Raw genomic sequence first — 23,585 nt, forward strand, 5'->3', positions numbered from 1 at the left:
GCAGAGCCAGCAACGAGGAGGCCGACTCTCTGGCGAATATCGGGTCCATGTGCTCCCCCATTCCAGACGGAGTGTTATACGAAGTTATCAATCAGCGATCGATAAAAGAGAAAGCGTCGGCACCTCCAAAGCCATCGGCTGATGAATCGGAGGTGAGCCCGCAACAAGCTGCCGAAGAATCTCCACCTCCACTTGCGGAACAGGTCCTCCTCCTCGAGCCACTATGGACCAAACCATTCCTAGCGTACCTGACAAAGCAGGAGTTGCCGGAGGATCCGGTAGAAGCAAGACGAATCATCAGACGGTCAAAAGCCTTCACTATGGTGAATGGTGAACTCTACAAGCGCAGCATTTCTGGTATCTTTCAAAGATTTATTGCCATTGACGATGGAAAAGCACTGTTGCGCGAGATACACGAAGGAACTTGCGGACACCACGCGGGAAGCAGGGCCGTTGTGGCGAAAGCCTTCGGTGGCAGGATTTCATCGGCTAACGGCGGCATCGGATGCTCGAGATCTGGTCATGAAGTGCGACCCCCGCCAGCCGTTTCTCACCAAAACCGCACGCCCTCGCGACGGATTCGATGACAATACCTCCGGCGTGGCCCTTCGCTCAATGGGGACTCGACCAAGTTGGACCATCGCCAAAGTCGTCGCCTGGAGGACACACATACCTACTGGTCGCAGTCGACAAGTTCACCAAGTGGATCGAGGCAGTACCTGTTCGAAACCAGAAAGCCGAAACCGCCGTTCAGTTCTTCCGGGGAATAACCTGTCGATTTGGTATGCCTCATAGCATCGTCACAGACAACGGATCTAACTTTGACTCCAAAGAGTTTCGAAAATTTTGTGATGACGGAGGAATCAAACTGAAATTTGCATCAGTGGCCCACCCACAGACCAACGGCCAGGTGGAAAGGATCAATGGTCTAATAGGGGATGGCCTCAAGAAACGCCTTACGGGTGCGGCTGGAGCCTGGGTCGAGGAGTTGCCATCCGTACTTTGGAGTTTGCGTACTACACCTAACAGGTCGACCCAGTACACCCCGTTCTTCTTGGTACATGGAGCCGAAGCAGTTCTGCCAGCCGACGTTCGGTTCGAAGCTCCTCGGGTGACAGCATACACAGAATCCTCTTCCAACATTGCGCTGCAGGATGCTGTGGACCTCTGATACGTCTCAAACGTATCTATAATTTCTTATGTTCCATGCTACTTTTATGATGATACTCACATGTTTTATACACACTTTGTGTCATTATTATGCATTTTCCGGCACTAACCTATTGACGAGATGCCGAAGAGCCGCTTGCTCTTTTCTCGCTGTTTTTGGTTTCAGAAATCCTACAAAGGAAATATTCTCGGAATTGGATGAAATCAACGCCCAGGGTCTTATTTTTCCACGGAGCTTCCAGAAGACCGAAGGGGATACGAAGTGGGGCGACGAGGCGCCGACACCACAGGGCCGCGCGGCCTGGGTGGGGCCCGCGCCGCCCTATGGTGTGGGCCCCTCGTCAGCCCCCCGATGTTGCCCTTCCGCCTATTTATTCCCTCCGTCGCGAAAACCCTATTACCGACAGCCACGATACGGAAAACCTTACAGAGACGCCGCCGCCAATCCCATCTCGGGGGATTCAGGAGATCGCCTCCGGCACCCTGCTGGAGAGGGGAATCATCTCCCAGAGGACTCTTCATCGCCATGATCGCCTCCGGACTGATGTGTGAGTAATTCCTCATTGGACTGTGGGTCCATAGCAGTAGCTAGATGGTTGTCTTCTCCTCATGTGCTATCATGTTAGATCTTGTGAGCTGCCTATCATGATCAAGATCATCTATTTGTAATGCTACATGTTGTGTTTGTTGGGATCCGATGAATATGGAATACTATGTCAAGTTGATTATCAATCTATCATATATGTGTTGTTTATGTTTTTGCATGCTCTCCGTTGCTAGTAGAGGCTCGGCCAAGTTGATACTTGTGACTCCAAGAGGGAGTATTTATGCTCGATAGTGGGTTCATGCCTCCATTGAATCGGGACGATGTGACGAAAGTTCTAAGGTTGTCGATGTGTTGTTGCCACTAGGGATAAAACATCAATGCTTTGCCTAAGGATATTTGTGTTGATTACATTACGCACCATACTTAATGCAATTGTCTGTTGTTTGCAACTTAATACCTGGAAGGGGTGCGGATGCTAACCCGAAGGTGGACTTTTTAGGCATAAATGCATGCTGGATAGCGGTCTATGTACTTTGTCGTAATGCCCTGATTAAATCTCATAGTAGTCATCATGATATGTATGTGCATTGTTATGCCCTCTCTATTTGTCAATTGCCCAACTGTAATTTGTTCACCCAACATGCCATTTCTTATTGGAGAGACACCACTAGTGAATTGTGGACACCAGTCCATTCTTTTACATCTGAATACAATCTACTGCAAACATTGTTCTTTACTGTTCTTCGCAAACAAACATCATCTTCCACACTATACATTTAATCCTTTGTTTACAGCAAGCCGGTGAGATTGACAACCTCACTGTTACGTTGGGGCAAAGTACTTTGATTGTGTTGTGCAGGTTCTATGTTCGCGCCGGAATCCCTGGTGTTGCGCCGCACTACACTCCCTCACCAACAACCTTCACGTGCTCCTTGACTCCTACTGGTTCGATAACCTTGGTTTCTTACTGAGGGAAAACTTGCTGCTGTACGCATCACACCTTCCTCTTGGGGTTCCCAACGGACGTGTGCTTCACATATATCAAGCTAAATTTCTGGCGCCGTTGCCGGGGAGATCAAGACACGCTGCAAGGGGAGTCTCCCATATCCAATCTCTTTACTTTGTTTTTGTCTTGCTTTACTTTATTTTATTTACTGCTTTGTTTGTTCTCTATATCAAAAATACAAAAAAATTAGTTACTTGCCTTACTTTATTTACTATCTTGTTTGCGTTCTCTATATTAAAAACACAAAAAATTAGTTACTTGCTTTACTTTATTTACTGTCTTGTTTGCTTTCTTATATTAAAAACACAAAAAAAAATTAGTTACTTGCATTTACTTTATTCTGCTATCATGACTAGTCCTGTAGCTGTTACTCTATCACCTGAGGAATCGATCTTTACTTTTAAACAAGGGGGTGAGGAGAGTTTTAAAGAAGCTTGGTCTAGAATTTTTGATTCTTATAGTAAAATTGAACCTAAAATTACTCTAAGTTTGCTCCTTAGTAACTATTATTTTGGGCTTATTCTTCGCTATAGATATGCCTTAGATGCTGTAGTGGGAGGAGATTTCCTTCATTGTGATGGTGATCAAGCTTTTAATGCCATAAAAAATTGGTTACATCATCTAGCTCCGCTAATAATTTTGATTCATCTCTTGCTAGCATTCATAATAGATTAAACACTCTCGAAACAAATATATCCTGTTTAAAAGAAGGGTACAACCAGATTCGCGAATATTATGATTATGTTCCATTAAGCTTTGAACCTTCAATGTGGGTGCCTACTATTAAAGTTCCTATTTGTGGTGAAACTTTTCATGCCCGTTGTGATATTATGTATGAGTTTTGCCTTATGCCTAAACTTTTTTTATGAATCTTTGACACTTTGGAACTTACTGAAGGAGGAGAAGGAATAACTCTTACTGATAACTCTGTTATAATTCCTAAGGGTATAGCTGAAGGTGTGTTCACAACCTTTCTTGGAAGAACGGTATCCACCGATTATCTCGTTGTTGAATGTGTAGGGACAGGACAAATCACACTTGGAAGGTCCCTGCTGAAACTCGTGGGAGCAATCATAGATGTGGGGAAAGGCACTCTAAATTTTACCTCTACACCTCTCGATAAGAGTAAGAAGAGTAGGCGCAAAGCCCCTGGTAAGAATGTTAATGCTTCATCTCTCGATAATACTTGATTCACACTTTCTGCGCCTAGCTGAAAGGCGTTAAAGAAAAGCGCTTATGGGAGACAACCCATTATTTTACTTCTGCACTTTTGTTTTATATTTGAGTCTTGGAAGTTGTTACTACTGTAGCAACATCTCCTTATCTTTATTTTATTGCATTGTTGTGCCAAGTAAAGTCTTTGATAGTAGGGTTGATACTAGATTTGGATTACTGCGCGGAAACAGATTTCTTACTGTCACGAAATTGAGCAGCCCCGTCTGTAGGTAACTCAGAAAATTCTGCCAATTTACGTGCGTGATCCTCAGATATGTACGCAACTTTCATTCAATTTGAGCATTTTCATCTGAGCAAGTTAAGTGCCCCAGAAAAATTCGTCTTTACGGACTGCTCTGTTTTGACAGATTCTGCCTTTTATTTCGCATTGTCTGTTTTGCTATGTTTGATGGATTTCTTTGTTCCATTAACTTTCAGTAGCTTTGTGCAATGTCCAGAAGTGTTAAGAATGATTATGTCACCTCTGAATATGTGAATTTTCGATTATGCACTAACCCTCTAATGAGTTTGTTTTGAGTTTGGTGCGGAGGAAGTTTTCAAGGATCAAGAGAGGAGGATGATACAATATGATCAAGAAGAGTGAAAAGCTCTAAGCTTGGGGATGCCCCCGTGGTTCATCCCCGCATATTTCAAGAAGACTCAAGCATCTAAGCTTAGGGATGCCCAAGGCATTCCCTTCTTCATCGACAACTTATCAGGTCACCTCTAGTGAAACTATATTTTTATTCCGTCACATCTTATGTGATTTACTTGGAGCGTCTGTATGTTTTTATTTTTGTTTTTGTTTGAATAAAATCGGATCCTAGCATTCTTTGTGTGGGAGAGAGACACGCTCCGCTGTTGCATATGAACACATGTGTTCTTAGCTTTACTCTTAATGTTCATGGCGAAGGTTGAAACTGCTTCGTTCATTGTTATATGGTTGGAAACAGAAAATGCTTCATGTGGTAATTGGTATAATGTCTTGAATAATTTGATACTTGGCAATTGTTGTGCTCAAATAGATCATGTTTAAGCTCTTGCATCATGTACTTTGCACCTATTAATGAAGAACTACCATAGAGCTTGGTTAAAATTTGGTTTGCATGATTGGTCTCTCTAGAGTCTAGATATTTTCTCGGTGAGGTGTTTGAACAACAAGGAAGACAATGTAGAGTCTTATAATGCTTGCAATATGTTCTTATGTAAGTTTTGCTGTACCGGTTCATACTTGTGTTTGCTTCAAACAACCTTGCTAGCCTAAGCCTTGTATTGAGAGGGAATACTTCTCGTGCATCCAAATCCTTGAGCCAAAAACTATGCCATTTGTGTCCACCATACCTACCTACTACATGGTATTTCTCTGCCATTCCAAAGTAAATTACTTGAGTGCTACCTTTAAAACTCCATTCTTTGTCTTTGCAATATATAGCTCATGGGAAAATAGCTTAAAAACTTTTGTGGTATTGAATATGTACTTATGTATCTTATTTCTTATAAGTTGCTTGTTGAGCGGTAACCATGTTTGTGGGGACGCCATCAACTATTATACCTTGTTGAATATCATGTGAGTTGCTATGCATGTTTGTCTTGTCTGAAGTAAGGGTGATTTATCATGATCAAATGGTTTGAGTATGCATATTGTTAGAGAAGAACATTGGGCCACTAACTAAAGCCATGATCCATGGTGGAAGTTTCGAGTTTGGACAACAATCCTCAATCTCTTATGAGAATATTATCTGTTGTTGAATGCTTATGCATTAAAGAGGAGTCCATTATCTGTTGTCTATGTTGTCCCGAAGTATGGATGTCTAAGTTGAGAATAATCAAAAGCGAGAAATCCAATGCGAACTTTCTCCTTAGACCTTTGTACAGTGCGGCATAGAGGTACCCCTTTGTGACACTTGGTTGAAACATATGTTATGCAATGATAATCCATGTAAATCCAAGCTAATTAGGACAAGGTGCGAGCACTATTGGTAATCTATGCATGAGGCTTGCAACTTATAGGATGTCTTATACATAACACATATGAATTATTACTACCGTTGACAAAATTGTTTCTATGTTTTCAAAATGAAAAGCTCTAGCACAAATATAGTAATCCATGCTTCCCTCTGCGAAGGGCCTTTCTTCTAGTTTTATGTTGAGTCAGTTTACCTACTTCTTTCTATCTTAGAAGCAAACACTTGTTTCAACTGTGTGCATTGATTCCTACATACTTGCTTATTTGCATTCATCATATTACTTTGTGTTGACAATTATCCATGAGATAAACATGTTGAAGTTGAAACCAACTGCTGAAACTTAGATCTTCCTTTGTGTTGCTTCAAAACTTTCTACTAAGAATCTATTGCTTTATGAGTTAACTCCTATGCAAGTATTATTGATGCTTGTCTTGAAAGTACTATTCATGAAAAGTCTTTGTTATATGATTCAGTTGTTTAATCATTGTCTTTACCATTGCTTCGAATCACTGCATTCATCTCATATGCTTTACAATAGTATTGATCAAGATTATGATAGCATGTCACTTCAGAAATTATCTTTGTCATCGTTTACCTACTCGAGGGCGAGTAGGTACTAAGCTTGGGGATGCTTGATACGTCTCAAACGTATCTATAATTTCTTATGTTCCATGCTACTTTTATGATGATACTCACATGTTTTATACACACTTTATGTCATTATTATGCATTTTCCGGCACTAACCTATTGACGAGATGCCAAAGAGCCAGTTGCTGTTTTCTGTTGTTTTTGGTTTCAGAAATCCTACAAAGGAAATATTCTCGGAATTGGACGAAATCAATGCCCAGGGTCTTATTTTTCCACGGAGCTTCCAGAAGACCGAAGGGTATACGCAGTGGAGCGACGAGGCGCCGACACCACAGAGCCGCGCGGCCTAGGTGGGGCCCGCGCCTCCCTATGGTGTGGGCCCATCGTCAGCCCCCCGACGCTGCCCTTCCGCCTATTTATTCCCTCCGTCGCGAAAACCCTATTACCGAGAGCCACGATACGGAAAACCTTCCAGAGACGCCGCCGCCGCCAATCCCATCTCGGGGGATTCAGGAGATCCCCTCCGGCACCCTGCTGGAGAGGGGAATCATCTCCCGGAGGACTCTTCATCGCCATGATCGCCTCCGGACTGATGTGTGAGTAGTTCCTCATTGGACTATGGGTCCATAGCAGTAGCTAGATGGTTGTCTTCTCCTCATGTGCTATCATGTTAGATCTTGTGAGCTGCCTATCATGATCAAGATCATCTATTTGTAATGCTACATGTTGTGTTTGTTGGGATCCGATGAATATGGAATACTATGTCAAGTTGATTATCAATCTATCATATATGTGTTGTTTATGTTTTTGCATGCTCTCCGTTGCTAGTAGAGGCTCTGGCCAAGTTGATACTTGTGACTCCAAGAGGGAGTATTTATGCTCGATAGTGGGTTCATGCCTCCATTGAATCGGGGACAGGGATGAAAGTTCTAAGGTTGTCGATGTGTCGCACTAGGGATAAAACATCAATGCGTTGCCGAAAGCCTTCAGGGCAGGATTTTACTGGCCAACGACGGCATCGGATACTCGAGATCTGGTCATGAAGTGCGACCCCTGCCAGCGTTTCTCACCAAAACCGCACGCCCCTGTGACGGATCTGATGACAATACCTCTGGCATGGCCCTTCGCTCAATGGGGACTCGACCAAGTTGGACCACTGCCAAGGTCATCGCCCGGAGGACACACGTACCTACTGGTCGCAATCGACAAATTCACCAAGTGGATCGAGGCGATGCACTCTGTACGAAACCAGTAAAGCTGAAACAACAGTCCAGTTCTTACGTGGGAATAACCTAGTCGATTTGGTATGCCTCACGATATCGTTCACGTACAACGGATCTAACTTTGACTCCAAAGAGTTTCGAAAATTTTGTGACGACGGAGGAATCAAACTGAGATTTGCATCAGTAGCCCACCCACAGACCAACGGCCAAGTGGAAAGGATCAATGGTCTAATAGGGGATGGCCTCAAGAAACGCCTTACGGGTGCGGCTGGAGCCTGGGTCGAGGAGTTACCATCTGTACTTTGGAGTTTGTGTACTACACCTAACATGTCGACCCAATACACCCCGTTCTTCTTGGTACATGGAGCCGGAGCGGTTACGCTTGGCTCGACGTTCGGTTCGAAGCTCCTCTGGTGACGACATCACAGAATCCTCTTCCAACATCGCGCTGCAGGATGCTGTGGACCTCCTTGACGAAGCTCGAGATATTGCTTTGGCAAGAACGACGGTATACCAGCAGGCGTTGAGAAATTATCACAGCCGACGAATTCGCAGTCGAAGCTTTAATGTTGGAGATATGGTACTGCGGCTGAAGCAAGAGAGACCCTTGAAAATCGAGTCTCCATGGGAAGGACCATATATCGTCACTGAAGTGATACCAGGAGGAGCATATCGGCTCAAAAACCCAACTTCGGGAAAAGACGTTGAGAATCCATGGAACATCGCACAGTTGCGACGGTTTTATACATAGGATACAATTGTTTTTATTTACTCGACTGCCCTTAAGGTCGCTTTTGCATTATGAATAAAATTCTAATCAGATTTTCCACCTTTTTTCTTGATCCAGGCCTCATCATCCGAACAAATCGTTCGGGGCCCCTGTCGTTGGCTCTTACTCCCATCGGGAGCGCTGGCCAAAAACATGCTCGCACAGTGTCATTAATTAAATACTCTCAACGAGAGCTAAGGTTAATGACACACGAAAACAACCAATCCAAGCCTCGAGAAAATACGCGAGTGCTGCAGTCGATGGTTATACTATCATGAAATGAGGCTCAAACCGGTGCACCGCGTGACGAAGCCAAGTGTCTAATTCCCTCGATTAAGTCGACTGGTATCGCTCCTACAAAACTTACATATCGACTTCGCAATAAATTTGCAAATTACAACGAAGTCGTCGGGAGAGCAGGTTGAATTGATCACTCAGCCGCCCCCGACAATAAATTACCAATCGAATTAACAAATTCACCAGGATTACATGATGTGCAAAGCACACGTTGAATCTACATAAAACAATCTTATGCAGGTACAAAGTTATTAAATTCACGACGGGGCTCCCTGGTTTCCTTGGGCCCTCAGATCTCTCTCAATACCTGTCTCCATCCGTGAGATGATGGTATATGCAGGACCTGTAGCGATATCATAATATTGGTCTAAACTTCTCTCGTTGTTTGCTACGGCCTTCAAGTCTAAAGATGGATGACATGCTAATACTGAAGCAAAGGCGAGTTCAGCACCAGCCAGGAGTTCTTTCCGGACCAGCAGTCGAATCCTCTCAGGAGATTTGAATTGGGTAAACAAAGCAGACAGAGTTTCGGGTGCTTGATCCAGAGGGAACAAAGTCTTCCAAACCATCGTGAGATGAGCGTGGAATTTATCAAAATAGTAGTGCACCTTCTCTGTCCGATGCTCGAACTTCGCCACGATAACAGCCTTCGAACGATGCAACCATAAATCGTGTTTCGGGTGAGCAACGTCAGTCATCGCCTCGACCTTTTCATGGATCTTCATGTTCTCCTCAGATTTATCTGAAGATACGACTGTAAAGGAACGAATATCAGTTAAAGGAACATCCAAGCTCCGTCAGAAATCAAAAGATGGATTAACACTTACAGCCCAAACTTTCGGTAGCAACATGAAGACGATCGAGAGCGTGTTGTTCAATGGCAGTCGCTATTTCACTCTTCTTCTTCAACAACGCTGCCATCACGTGAAGGGAGGTGATATCTTTATTCAAATGAGACACTTGATCGCGTAAACAACGAACAAGGCCAGATTCATCGCTAGCCGAAGAATTTGAAAAAGGTTCGGCACGGGAGGAAGATGAAGGAATCTGCAGTACAACTTTCACATCAGAATAGCACTAACATAAATCTCCCATCGGGAGCACTGGAGTGTATGTGCTACATTCAAAAGATTGTTTGAACTGGCTACAGAGCCAGAATAAAACAGGATCAAGTCAAATTGCATCAGGTCTTAATTACAATTAATAGAGCAACCATTCAAGGAAGTGCCGATGATGAGCCTGGGGCAGCTTCAGGTGCAGACTTGGTGTTTGCTTCATCAACCAATTTGAGGAGCTGATTAGCACATGCCACCACCGATCGTTTGAAGGGTTCAAGGTCGACTAGGCGATTGTCGTCGTCCACAGGCAATGCCTTGGACAACTTTTCTAAGTCAGACCCCATCCCATGGCCCATCAGCAGCTGGAAAGTAAGAACCGCCCCAAACAAGCGGTTACGGCATTTCAATACCTCCACAGGCTCAGAAGAATCGACGAGGAAAGCATCCGCCATCTCGCCGAGAGTCTTGTCCTGCTTCACCTTTGGGAAAATCATCGAGTAGCCTCGACAATGCTCCTTTAGTCTTCTGCAGAAGACCAAGAACTTGGACGTTGGACTCAGCGGCGAGAGAAAGGGCGTCAGATGTAGAGTCCTCCCGAAGCATGCGCGCCCGAGTGATGGTTATATCGGCAGCCTCTGAAAGAGGATAGATCGGTAACCCGAAAGGAAATACTACAAAATGAGCTATGTGCCAAGAACTTTACCCAATAAATTCGTGATGGACTCACGAATGACGCCTTCCTTCTTGTCGGCTGCAGCTGCAGCTTCGCGCTTGGCATCTTGTTCATCCTTCATCTGTCGCTTCAGCTTCTTCAACTCCTCCTTCAGCAAGACATTTTCGTTTTTGGCGTCGGTGGCAAGCCTGTTGGCCTCCAGCACCTGATCAGCCGAAGTTTTGACGGTCTTCCGGAGCTGAGTGTTTTCAGACTCCAGTCGGGTGAACTGCTCGGCGAAGTCTACCACCGCATCAACTGTGGCATAAATCGGCTGCAACGAAGAAAACCAAGAAGATTCAGTTGGATGAAAAAAGCTTTGCGAGGCAAGAAAGAAATCAAGACAAATAAAACACTTACGTGATCACGAGCAGCCGATGAGGTGGGAACGTCACCAGAAGGAATAACCTTCGACATTGGAATCTTCTCTACAGCCGTTCGCGAGGGCGGCGTCGACTTGGCGGGAGAGGGATTCGGCTCCTTAGCTGATACCGTCCTCCCAAAGGATAATTTGGTCCTCTTTGCGAGAGGAACATCATCATCATCATCAGAGCTACTTAAGAAGAGTGCACAATTAGCATGCAAAACAATAGAGAATAAGTCGAAGAAGGGATATAGATGCTCACAGGTCTAGGTCATCTTCGGCAGCGAAAAAGCCTGTCGAACTTTTCTTGGCAGGAGAAGGCGAAGCAGTTCCAGCGGCATCATTATCTTATCCGCTAGGACTTGATTCAGCCGTTGTAATAAAATCTGCGTTTATCTGCTTACGTCGCCTGCTCCTGATGAAGGCATCATCCTCGGCAGCCTCTTCCTCTTGGACATCACTGTCCTCAAGGACATGCTGGACGTCCTCGGTCTCCTCGGAGTCGTCATAGTCATCCTCTGGCTCCACACCGCTTTCAGGCGTAGGAGGATAGCATTGAGCAACGGCGGGGGCCTGTTGGAAGAAGAAAGTTTGTAAAGCACAACGAAGAAAGAAACAACTACAGCAAGCAAGAAACAGCAAGAATTACCTCAGTCGGAAGATGGTGTAGATCATAAGGGGAACGAGCCGATGTCAAGACAATATTGTCCTTCATACTGAGGCATGTCAAACGGCGGACTTCATCTCGGAGTTCATCGGCCGACAGGTCGGCAGAGCTGACCCTAGACTTGTCACCCTTGCCAGTATAAAGCCACAATTGGTGGGGTCGAGACATTAGCGGCTGCACTCGATGTTGTAGGAACACTGAGACTACCTCAGTGCCGCACATCGTCAAGCCTCCCGTATTCTTCAGGACGACGACCTGGTCGAACAGCCTGTCAGCTATCGCTCTCTCTTCGGGAGAAAGGGCGTTTCGCCAGGACTTCTTCGGCTGAGCTATCAGTTTATCTTCAAAAGGAGGGAGATTCGAGCGCCGCCCAGGCACCAAAGGGTCTCGCAGATAAAACCATTTGTTGCGCCAGCCTTGGACGGATTCCTTCATCGGGTAGTCGAAATAGTCGACTTCCTTCCTGACAACAAAGCCAACGCCACCTACGACGGGGGGGGGGGCATTGCTGTCGTTGTGAAGCTTAACATAGAAGATCTTCCTCCAAAGACCCCAGTGGGGGTCAATGCCAAGGAAGGCTTCACAAACAGTGATAAAGATAGAAAGGTGGAGAATGGAGTTTGGAGTCAGCTGCCAGAGCTGAATCCCGTAGAAGAAAAGAAGGGAACGGAGAAACTCGTGGGCAGGAAGAGAGAGACCACGGAATAAGAAAGCGATGAACATAACGGTAAAGCCCTTCGGAGGCCTTGGGCGAGAAACGGCACCTGGAAGACGGATGTCATCATCAGATGAGGAGATAAGGCCGAGGGCTCGCAGCTTGTTCACATCACGATTGGAAATGGCGGAGGCGCTCCAGTCGCGGCTGACTTTGGCCACTTCTGAGGCGCTGGCACTCTTCTTCTTGCCCATGGCGCGTGAATCTCTTGAGGGAAGAACAGAGGTGACAGAAAAGGACGGGCGAGAAGATGAGCAGTGGGAGGCGTAAAAAGTAAAAGCAAGAAGGCCCTCTATTTATGCCGTAAAAATTGATGCAAGATCGTGGCCATAACTTCACAGGCATCGTGGGAAATGGATCAGATCTGGCTGTACACGTGGCGTCTAAAGAGAAGAACGGAACCGACGGCCCATTATTCCCACGACGCGCGAAAATCGAGGAGACGCCTCGGTCGGTGCGCGTGCGCTGGTCACTCCCTAAAAACTGCCTGCGCAGAGCTAGGGTGGGCCCGTCAGGTCAAGTCTTGTCAGTCACACCACAGCAGCGATACGTCATCAATGACGTCATGAAGACTGTCGTGAGCAGTCGAAGGAAAATGAAGAATCATCGGATGTTCAGGCTTGAGTCTGCACCCGGTCACAAGCATCCGTACCTAGACTCGGGGGCTACTCCCATCGGGAGCGCTTGACGCGCACCCGATGAAAAGAGAATTCGAAGACATTCCTGTGAAGAACTTGAGTCTACACACGGATTGCAAGCATCCGTACCTAAACTCGGGGGCTACTCCCATCGGGAGCGCTGGATGCGCACCCGACAGAACTTTTTTGCACTCCAGGATCATGCCCGGGGACCTGATTCTGCGTAGGGTGACGTTGTTTTTCCATCGGCAGTTAACCAACAAAAATTGGGCACGTTACTTATTATCCCTAAAGCGTTGAAAACTTATCGAAGAAAACAAGCCTTAGTACAAATGTATCGGATGACCCATGAAGACTTGCAGCAAAACTTCGGCAGAGGAAAACGTTCGAGTGGTACAACTTGAGTCTACGCACGGATTGCAAGCATCCGTACCTAGACTCGGGGGCTACTCCCATCGGGAGCGCTTGACGCGCACCCGATAGAAGAATAAGATGATGATACAAGATGGATAAAAACAATCAAGGAGAAGAACATTAGGTGGAGGCATGCTTTAGTCCCTACCTGAACTATCTTCGGCTAGACACTCGGGGGCTACTGACATGGGCATTACCCTTCGGGTAACCGACATTGCCCTACCCTATACGATCTAGCTGGAGGCCCATAAAGGTATTCGATGGCAAGACGGGCCACTTGGATGGCGCAGCGGAAGATTCCTTGGCAGGCAAGACAAGGAAGGAGCCGAACAAGGAAAGTTTAGAGATAGAACTACTGTAAATCTAGTCGTACTCGGTTAGATCTCTTGAGACCTGACCTTCTATATAAAGGCCAGGAGAGGGGCTGCCGAGGGACACGATCAATCTTAGCAATCTTAGCCACCCGAAGTTTAGAGCTAGGTCGCCGCAACACTTAGCCTCTCGACGAGATCTCAGCCGAACCCTTCGGCACCCCATTGTAACCCAATATTTTCATAATCAAGATCAGACAGGCAGGACGTAAGGGTTTTACCTCATCGAGGGCCCCGAACCTGGGTAAATCGCTCTCCCCGCTTGTCTGTGAACCGATGTCTCGTGTCAGCCTACAGGATTCCATCAACCCTAAGCCCCTATCGGAGGGCATTGCCGAGGAGCACCCTCGACACTTGTACCGTACTTTTTTCAATCTCTGGCCATCGGCCAAGTTCATCAATACATACCGGTTTCTTTTTCCACTTTCCCTGTTAACAAAACCCTCCCCCGAATCCTCTAGCGCACATTCAGCCCCAACTTAAGCCATCCCACAACATCTATTGTTCCACCACGACGACATCAGTGTGATATGTTTTATTTGAAAGCGTGAACTTTCCTAAAATTTCTATGCATGAACCAATGCATACATATGTTTCCTCTCTTTTGTAACCTCAAAATCAACACAGAGTTTTTCTTATAAATAGTACAAACAGTTTCTCGTGTTCTCACTGCAAAGGCGGAAGCGAAGAATCCGCTTATGCCTTGAGAAGGCTCTCACTGCTCAGTTCGGACTCCGGAGCATGGATTCGAATCAAACCCACACAGAGGGAATGGCGCAGCGGCGGCGGTGGCGGGAGAGGCAGCACCTCGCGCGCCTCTGCGATCTCGTCGCCGACTCACTCCTCCCCTACCTGGTAGGCAACTCGGGACGCCGGTATCTGGTAACCCCGGCCTTCCCACGTATCCTCTCACGTCACGCCGTCTTCCCCTGTGCAGGAACCCGAACCGCCGGGGACTCGGCGGCCAGAGCTCTTGAGAGAGGAAGAGCGGTGCGTACTCCTGACGCTCGCCCGGGTAATCCTCTAGCTTCGATTTGATTATTTACTGCTGTTTTGCGTTGTTTGTTCCTGTTCTTCCCATGACTGTTGTCTGTTGGGTTTTTTTTCCTTAGGTAAACAAGGCAATTCGAGAATGGGACGAGGAGGAGGTGGACGATGGGGATGCATCGGATGAGGTATTACTTTAGATTCCAGTTGCTTATGTTTTGACTTATTTTTTATTTATGTAGTTTTTAGTTGGATTTGCCTGAGCCATTTATCAGTTGCTCTGATGGCTGGCTTTAGGGTTCTTACTGAATTAGAATTCACATACGAAACATGTAAGATGTAACTAGTATCAGTCCGTTCTGAATCATAAGATGCTCTATCCTTTTCTGAATCATATGTATCTAAACACATTCCAGTGTGTATGTTCACTCATTTCAGTCTGGATGTAGTCCATATTGAAATGTCCAAAACATATTATATTCCGGAATGAAGGGAGTAGCACATAAGTGTTGTTGGCATTGTAAGATGTCCTCATGGAGCATCTCGAGTGTGCCAATCATGCTACTGATAGTGTGGGTTTCGGTTTGTCGTTTGGAACTGACAAACTGGGCTGCGCACGGCTTGAAACATACAGGTTTTATGTAGGTTTGCTGATACATTCTGTACCATATCAGTTTTTGAGTTTACTGATATCACATGACCTTGTCTTGGTCATATTCTTTATATTTTGTTAATTTGAAAGTCATGTTGATCTGCTATTCTGCATCTTCATTCTTCGGTTTAGTACAAAGTTATGAAGAGATAATACATATTTATCTGTTTCATCCTCTTGCCTTTTGGAGATTGTCTCCTGTTCGGGAGAAGCTCACAGTTGCAGTTTGCCACCAGACCACCACTTTGATGATGGGTTTAGCTGCCTGGCCAATATAACCTCCATATTGGTAAGAACTTCTCATATGCTGTCATCAATGCCTCATATTCTTTCGCCATGATGCTACATGCCTGGCCACCACCTGGACCGACCTGTTCTACGATGCGCATGCATCATAATTTGGCCCAAGGGTTTTTGGCGGTAGTACCTTTTTTTTGAAGATATTTTTTTACCAGGCATCACAGACTATAATAGTAGATTTTGGCTAACATTTTTCTGCAACCTCCTGCTTTGACAATTTTGAGGTATACTTTTGACATTAGAAGAGTGAAACTTTATGCCAGTCAACTTTGGGTCATTGCATCCGATGTCATAATTTTTTCCATAGGTAGTGTTGACGTGTATTAGATTGGCCTGAATGGACATGGAAATGGACATGGAACAACATCATTGCACCAACAATTGGCCTGAAGAAGTTTTGGAACTTTGAGGCCTTTATTATTTCAGTATTAGATTGATAGTTTGAGGTGGCATCAATTCAGGCTATTGTATTGCATTCGGAGCCTTCAGGTCTGTAATGAAGATATCATTTTATTCTTGAAGTAGCAATCTAGCATAAATGTTTTGTTGCTTCCTGTATGACCTCTAGCGTCTCCATCCTGTTCATGCCAATGATGCCTCATCTATCATCTAGCATGTGCAGAACTGCATGTGGTGCTGTCACTAGGCTCAGATTGGCATAACCTTTTGCTTTGGTGATTTTCATCGTTCTTTTACATTGTTCACTTAAATTCATGCAACGAATATTGGTTAGTGTGTTGTTAATTTACGCTCTTTTGTATTGTAGCAGCCCAGAATATCATGTCTAGTGAGCTATTGAACATCTATTATGTTACCCCGATGCTTTTCAGGTTGGGTTACATCATTTCTGTAGTGACTATATTAAGCACTCAGCTGGGAATATCTTGATGGCCATCTCTAATTCCCTAATGAAGTTTGTATGCTGCTCGTGACCTTCTCCTTGTTTTATGGTGCATACACCTCTTTATAGAATTATTTATTTATTATTGTGCTTCTGTTGCTGTATTCATAGGAAGCTGTTTGGATTCAGTTTGTTGAGCTTGTCTGGGCAGCTATACATACAGTATCCGCTCATAATCATTCTACAATTGATGCCACCAATTGTTCTGGAAAAGTCTCTACTTGTTGTTCCTCTGCTGTGGAAAGCATAAGTCAAAGCACTATGACTAGTAGCACCAGTATTAAAATCTTTATGGTAGTACTTAAACTACGATGTGTCAGTATCAGTAGGCTGATAATGACTAGCCTCTTTCGAGTACTACACACTATTTTGAAGTTTCTGAAACTCAGTGACTCTGAATTGAAAGATGACTTCATATGCCTGTCCATTCATCATATTCAGAAGTTACGTTGGCATCCTGGTAACCAACTCATTGCCGGGAAAGTTGTAAGCCTTGTCAAGGATGACCGAGATAGTTTTAGTAGAGATTATGCACAGTTTGGATTTGTGTCAGGCAGTCTCCTCCAGCTCGTGTGCTCTTTAGTTGAGCAAAGTGACATGGAAGACACGGGCCGACGAGATATATTTGTGAAGCTTGTAGATGTCATTCCTAGATTAGTGACTTTCTTACAAGAGCAACAGGATATCCCGAAAGGTCTCTCTCAGTATTATAAGCACAAAATTCTGGTAATTTTCTGCATGAACTTTTCTATTGCTTCTTTACAGTAGTGATGAACCCATATTAAAACACAGTTGTTTGCTGATCAGTGTGCAGATCAAGTTTTCTTATGAAACTGAAACAATCTGTAAGAAAGCACTCACCAATCAGGCTTTTTCAATGCAGATGCTAATGATGAGACTTAAGCCTCACATGCAGCAGAATTGCTCACATATTATTTGTTTGCTGAAATTACTCCGAGACCACTTCCAGAATCTTCTTCACGAACCTATGTCCCGACATATCAGTAAACTGGAGAACTGCTTAGAAGGATCCCCATTTTTGGGTGAGATTCAGGATAAATCTACTCGACACTTACAAAGGCAGGCTATGTGTTTGTTCCTTAGCTGCTGTATATTCTTGGCTTGCAGTGGAAATGATAGTAGACAGAAATGTTCATCTAAGAAAGATGAATTCGGTCATGAAGTGCAAGGCTGCATTGATCATTGCAACTATTTTGGCCTAGCAGAAATCTCAGACTGGTTTCAGAGATGTTGGTTAGACAAGATTTTGGACTCGAAATCATCGACAGACATTGTTCTATGCTTTCTGCAGTTATATATGGAGGAGGTACACTTCTGCTCTAAATGACAGATAGCTCATTAACATTGTAGTTAAATGGCAAAAACTAGTCTCTCTTTGAGTTTGTCAACTTTCTTGTGTGATTATGTCTTTTAGGTGTGTGTGTGTGTGTGTGGGGGGGGGGGGGGGGGGGGGGCTGCCTCACTTTATTAAATCATGACAGCAGTATTACAATCAGCACGAAGGCTGTCCGCTAACAAGTCTGGTCTCGCCGCCAGCCATTCTTGTGACACACCACCTAAACATGCTGACCGCGCACAGAGGTGAGCCACTGTTGTGGCTGCTTAGAGCTTCAAAGGTGATAGGGGTGAGACTGTCCGCTAAGAACTCTGGCCTCGCCGCCAGCCATTCTTGTGACACCACCTAAACATGCTGACCGTGCACAGAGGTGAGCCACTGTTGTGGCTGCTTAGAGCTTCAAAGGTGATAGGGGTGAGACTGTCCGCTAAGAACTCTGGCCTCGCCGCCAGCCATTCTTGTGACACACCACCTAAACATGCTGACTGCGCACAGAGGTGAGCCACTGTTGTGGCTGCTTAGAGCTTCAAAGGTGATAGGGGTGTGGTACAGGAGGACGAGTTCTTCCTCTGCGTCCTGGTGTCGTTGCTGGCGACTTGATGAGATAGCAGGAGGTAGATCAAGAGAATTTAGAGGGGTTGAGAATAGCACATAGAAGATAGATTGATTGTTTATTGCCTCCAAACGCCGCCAGATACAAGTATAGGAGGACCAACCGGCTATGACTTGGAAGTATGCAACTAGGAATAGGACTCCTATATCCCTATTTTAATAATCTATCTGGACTACTAACTGAACTGGACTCTATAGACTAATTTTAACCTGGCAAGACTCTACTATTCTGACGAAAGACTGAAAAAAGATACAAGCTTGTTTACATCCTGAAGCATAGGCGCACTCATAGAACGATCTGTCTGCCTCGCTTCCCAACAGCGCACAAGCTCAGAATAGTCCGTCTCAAAGATGACCGACCGGAAATTTCTTGCTTGTGCAAACAGAACTGCGTCACGGAACGCCATCGCTTCCGCACAGACCGGAAATTTCTTGCTTGTATTTTATCTTCGCACTCATGCATTTCTGCATCATTTTATCTTCATAAGAGCTTGTTGCCACCTTCTGTAGGTAGTTTGTTTCCTCGCAGTAGACTATTTAGATCTATATTATGTGCATAGCTAGAGAGTTGCTTTCTGCGTTGGGCACATCTTGAGCATCAGTGAGATATCATGATCATTATATATAGTCCCCGTGGTTGAGTAATTCTTATACTATTGGGCATATGTTTCTTCATATTGCAGGACGATATATTATTTATTGTTCTCTTACAGCTTTTGGATGCTCCACTTATTTCGTTGGCAATGTAAGCAGAAGATATACCATATTATATTTCACTGAGAAGGTTATCCAGACTGTAGGTATCTTAGTTATCACATTTTGTCCGAATTTGCAGAGATAACATGGAAAGTAAATGTACTTCTGAACTGATTGGTGCCAAACTGTTCTCCATCATTTTTGACCCAGTTCATACTTTCCACGCATTGCTTTCATTGGTGAGTCATTCAACATGTTATACGTCTTATTCTATTGGAATTTGCTACGTTCTCAATGATCTCTAAAAACTAGCATTTTGACATTCTGTTTGACTTCATGCCTCCATGGTTTCATGCTGTTTTTTAAGTAAAAGATGCAACAACAAGCTTCTAGTAGTCTTAAGCAGTAAAAGATAGGAGATGCCCTCCTCTACTGATTATAGCTCTGAAATTCTGGTTACTGTACTTCATAAAATAAATAGACAGTTAATTAGTTAAGGCCCTAATAATGATCAAGATAATAGGAGCAGATAAATTTACATCAGCTACCATAGCTAGAGGTAAATAACTCTTGTTACCATGTCTTACCCAACTTAAGCATTATTAATTTTTGAAATGAGAGTGTGAGACTTCAGATATTGGTGAACTACAGATGGTCCATGCATTCAGATTGTAGGATTGCATTGCAGTTTGCACAAAAGTACAAACAAAGATTATTTCATTGGATCCTTCAGGCATATGGACTGTTTGGAAATTCGTGATAAGACTTACGAAATGAGTCACTTTGGACTCCTACATTTTCTGACCCATTAGTCCGTTATCTATAGGCCTACCAAATTTATTGTCCTCTTTGACTGTATAATATATATACCAAGGATTCTGTTAATTGTTGTTATATTTATTGTGCAGTTGAGCTATGATCACTTGGTGCTTGTTGATTATCTCATATCAAAAGATGTAGGTGTGCATTGTGCCCAGTATCTATTACGGTCAGTTAGTAGCTTCCCTACCTTTTCTGATGCATTTAAACTACACAAAAAGACAGAGAGATATACATCTTATTATAGGCTCCTCAATGTGATGTATATCTCTCTGTCTCAGGTGCTTACGACTGGTGTCCCAGTGCTGGAATGCTTTTATTGATGATTCAGTTTACGAGGCGCAAATACAAAAACTCACTTATAAGAGGCAAAGAACCTTGAAAAACACTAAGTTAGGTTTCTCTCGTGACAAGGGAAGTAATAGCGAAAAAGAGCTCTTCTTAAGTGCTAAAGTATGTCTCCTTTCGTTAAAGAGAACATTGGAAGATCTTCATCAGAAGGATTTATTCCCTTACAACCCAAAGCCTCTCCTTAAAAGGTCCGTTCCCATGATGTTCCTTTTGCCACTTAGTTCAGTGTTATTTTGTTTGGGATATAATTTTGCCTGTTTCCACAAATACATTTAGTCAAAGTAAGCATACAGATAAGTGTTTTTTTGCAGCTTGGCCAGATTTGAGGAGCTCTGTGAGCAGTGCTGTAACAATTAATTTGTGCCTGGTGACACAATACTTTCTGTGGTTCAATATTTGGTAATCATATACTGTAATTTTCCTTGCTGGTTACATTGTGTATATATTGGATTATTGGTTCATGGAATACATTGTGTTTATGATATGATCTAAAACTTGAACTGGCTGAATGTTACATATAAGGAAACTTGAGACGTCTGCACCAAAAGCAGAGTGCTGTTGATATTTTCCAGGTACCTTCTTCACTTGGCATAAGTGGTACTGGTTTGATGATTACCGTTCTTTCACTTTATCTTCATACCTTGCTTTTCTGTGTACATTGGTTCGATGGGTAAAATAAATATAACATAAAGAATGTTGTAATTAAATACCAAACAAATAAGCTGTGTTTAGTAGCAAGGTCCCAATCTTTCCAAGTTTAACTTCGACAAATAATGTCGTACAGGAAGCCTTTTCATCTTGAAAAAAAGTAGTACTAGCACATAGTGCATTGGATAATGAGTAGACAGAGGTGGAAATTAAGGCAGTGCTAAATGTGCCTGTGGTGCTAGTAACATGGTGCCTTTTCCAAGGGCGGAGCCAGGATTTCAAATTTGGGTGTACAGAGTTAAAAAAGTTCTAGTCGAAAAAATCGAGGTAGAAAAAAGCTGTGTGCCAGTGGTGCTACTAACATGTGCCTGCCCTTCTCTCATTACCTCCTAGTCATGGATGGCTAACTGGCCAGCGGTGTTCTAGCTAGCATTAACAGGCTATTAGCTAGTTGTAATTAATTGTTTGGCTTGTTCTTTTGTTGTGGTTCATCTCCTCTCCTCGGGAACAATGGAAACCGCCCAAGAAGACAGTAACGGCAGGGCCGTGGGATCTGAATCACTATTTGGTAAGCCAAGTAATCTTTTTTCCATCTATAGAAGGACTAGCTCTTATTTCCAATAAAGTGCAATTCTCAGCCTCCGGCTTCTCCAAGGAGATCCCCTCTTCCGCCTCCAGATCTGCAAATCATGGCGACGCTCGTTCCAGATCTGCCGGATGAACTTGTCCATGAGATCCTCTTCCGCCTCCCGCCAGATGAGCCCGCGTGCCTTTTCCGCCTATCCGTACTCTCCAATCTCTGGCGCAGTCTCCTCTCCGATCCTGGTTTCCACCACAACTACCGCAAGTTCAATCGGATGCCTCCTATGCTTGGCTTCATCTACAACAGTGAGGTGAGCTCCGTCAGTCGCTTTGTCCCCACCACTGGGTCCTCCCTCCCATGCACTTTTGACCCCCAGCTGGCTGACTTCACCGTGTGCGACTGCCGCCATGGCCGTGTCCTCCTCGACAACGGTGAGGTGCCCATGGAGCTTGTGGTCTGGGACCCCATGACGGACCGCCGAAAAGAGGTGAGCGACCCCCGCAGGTCCTTGTTCTATCTCGGGACCGCGGTGCTATGTGCTGTGGACGGCTGCGACCACACCAGCTGCCACAAGGGCCCTTTCCATGTTGTTTTTGTCGGTATTGATGCGGAGGTGGGGAGCGTAACCGCCTACAAGTACTCGTCGGAGACGGGTGAGTGGAGCACGCCGACGTCTGAGCTTGCCCTTGTCGACGAGCATCACTTTGTCGTGGAGCTTGACCTCTTCGACGGGCTTGACCCCGTCGATGACGGCTACCTTACTGCGATGCACAGTGTGCTTGTTGAAGACTCCCTCCACTTCCTCCTCATGTCTGGGCCACAAGGCGCTCGAGTTCTCAAGTACGATGTAGGAAGGCATTACCTCTCTTTGATCGTCCTGCCGGCAGCGGCGGCTGTTTACGACCGGGGCACCCTTCTCATGGCAACAGAGGATGGAAGGCTGGGAGTCGCCCACCTGGACAAGCTCAGCCTTCACCTGTGGTCAAGGGAGGTGGGTCCTGACGGAATTGCAGCATGGACAGAACATAGAGTCATTAACCTCATACCGTTTCTCCCCATTGGAGATCCTGCGATCAAAGTGGAGTTGATTGGCTCCGTGGAGGGTGCCAATATCATCTTCGCCACCACAGCTCTTGGTGTCTACGCTATTGATCTCAAGTTGCTGCGGTCAAGAAAGTTATGTGAAGGACAAGACATTCGGCCCCTCTTCCCCTTCATGAGCTTTTACAATCCACCAGGTATTGTTGCTGTAATCCTCGATCTAGCTAGACGTGCTTTTGCTACACAATCTAGCATTCTAACTAGTATCCCGTTTTCTCCTTTTGATTCATTTTATTGTCAAATCTTAGACCAATGAACCAAAACATTTGGAGCCACACTAACAAAACTTGTTCATTTTCTGCAGAAAGGCAAACTGGAGCAAGTTTTCCGGCAGGGGCATCGGTTGCTGCGCGTCACCAGTGATGTGTTGGACAGACCCCAGTTGTGCGTCTCATCAATAAGATGGATAATCTCATAGAGTCAATTAAGGGTTTGTGACGAAGTAATGAACTATTTCAGTACTAGGTGTTTCGGTGTTACTTGGTTGATTTCTCATGCTGTTTGCTTTGTGAGTAACTTAATTCAGTTCCATAATTTCGTCAATCTGTGTCAGTGCGTGGGTGCGTGTGAAGTTGCGATATGTTTTCAGATACTTGATGAAGTTGGTGGCTTCGTCTTTTTAGGTCCGTTTTGAGCTACCGTGCTGTTTGGGGTCTTATCTTTTTGGAAGGTAAGGTATCATGCATCGTATCTTACCAGGTGTTCATAACGTGTTTTAGTGGCAGATTGCACTGTGATCTATCCATAATCCATTCACTTGAGTGTTCTTCTGTTGGTATGGTTTGGAGCCTTAAATTGTTTTTATAAGTTGGGTAAGTTAACTAAGTAAGCAACAACATATCTAATATATGTGTTT

At 44.6% G+C, this 23,585-nt stretch overlaps 1 protein-coding gene across 3 annotated transcripts; it reads left to right on the forward strand.

The window, feature by feature from the left end:
• Nucleotides 1-14,454: 14,454 nt before the first annotated feature.
• LOC124664875 lies at nucleotides 14,455-23,224 on the forward strand. 3 transcript variants are annotated; one of them, XM_047202328.1, is made up of 13 exons: nucleotides 14,456-14,577; nucleotides 14,660-14,737; nucleotides 14,835-14,897; nucleotides 15,552-15,650; nucleotides 16,492-16,578; nucleotides 16,674-17,288; nucleotides 17,446-17,889; nucleotides 19,215-19,276; nucleotides 19,367-19,466; nucleotides 20,136-20,215; nucleotides 20,328-20,585; nucleotides 20,709-20,969; nucleotides 23,034-23,224. In XM_047202328.1, the coding sequence occupies exons 1-12, from the start codon at nucleotides 14,464-14,466 to the stop codon at nucleotides 20,752-20,754; spliced, it is 2,046 nt and encodes a 681-aa protein (XP_047058284.1). In that variant the 5' UTR covers nucleotides 14,456-14,463; the 3' UTR covers nucleotides 20,755-20,969; nucleotides 23,034-23,224. The 3 variants fall into 3 exon arrangements, with proteins under 3 accessions (XP_047058337.1, XP_047058397.1, XP_047058284.1); XM_047202381.1 differs by lacking the exon at nucleotides 23,034-23,224 and having other exon boundaries at nucleotides 14,455-14,577; nucleotides 20,521-20,585; nucleotides 20,709-20,961; XM_047202441.1 differs by lacking the exons at nucleotides 20,328-20,585; nucleotides 20,709-20,969 and having other exon boundaries at nucleotides 14,455-14,577.
• Nucleotides 23,225-23,585: the final 361 nt, after the last annotated feature.

This window comes from Lolium rigidum, chromosome 1 (genome assembly GCF_022539505.1).
Source record: "Lolium rigidum isolate FL_2022 chromosome 1, APGP_CSIRO_Lrig_0.1, whole genome shotgun sequence".
Lineage (NCBI taxonomy): Eukaryota > Viridiplantae > Streptophyta > Magnoliopsida > Poales > Poaceae > Lolium > Lolium rigidum.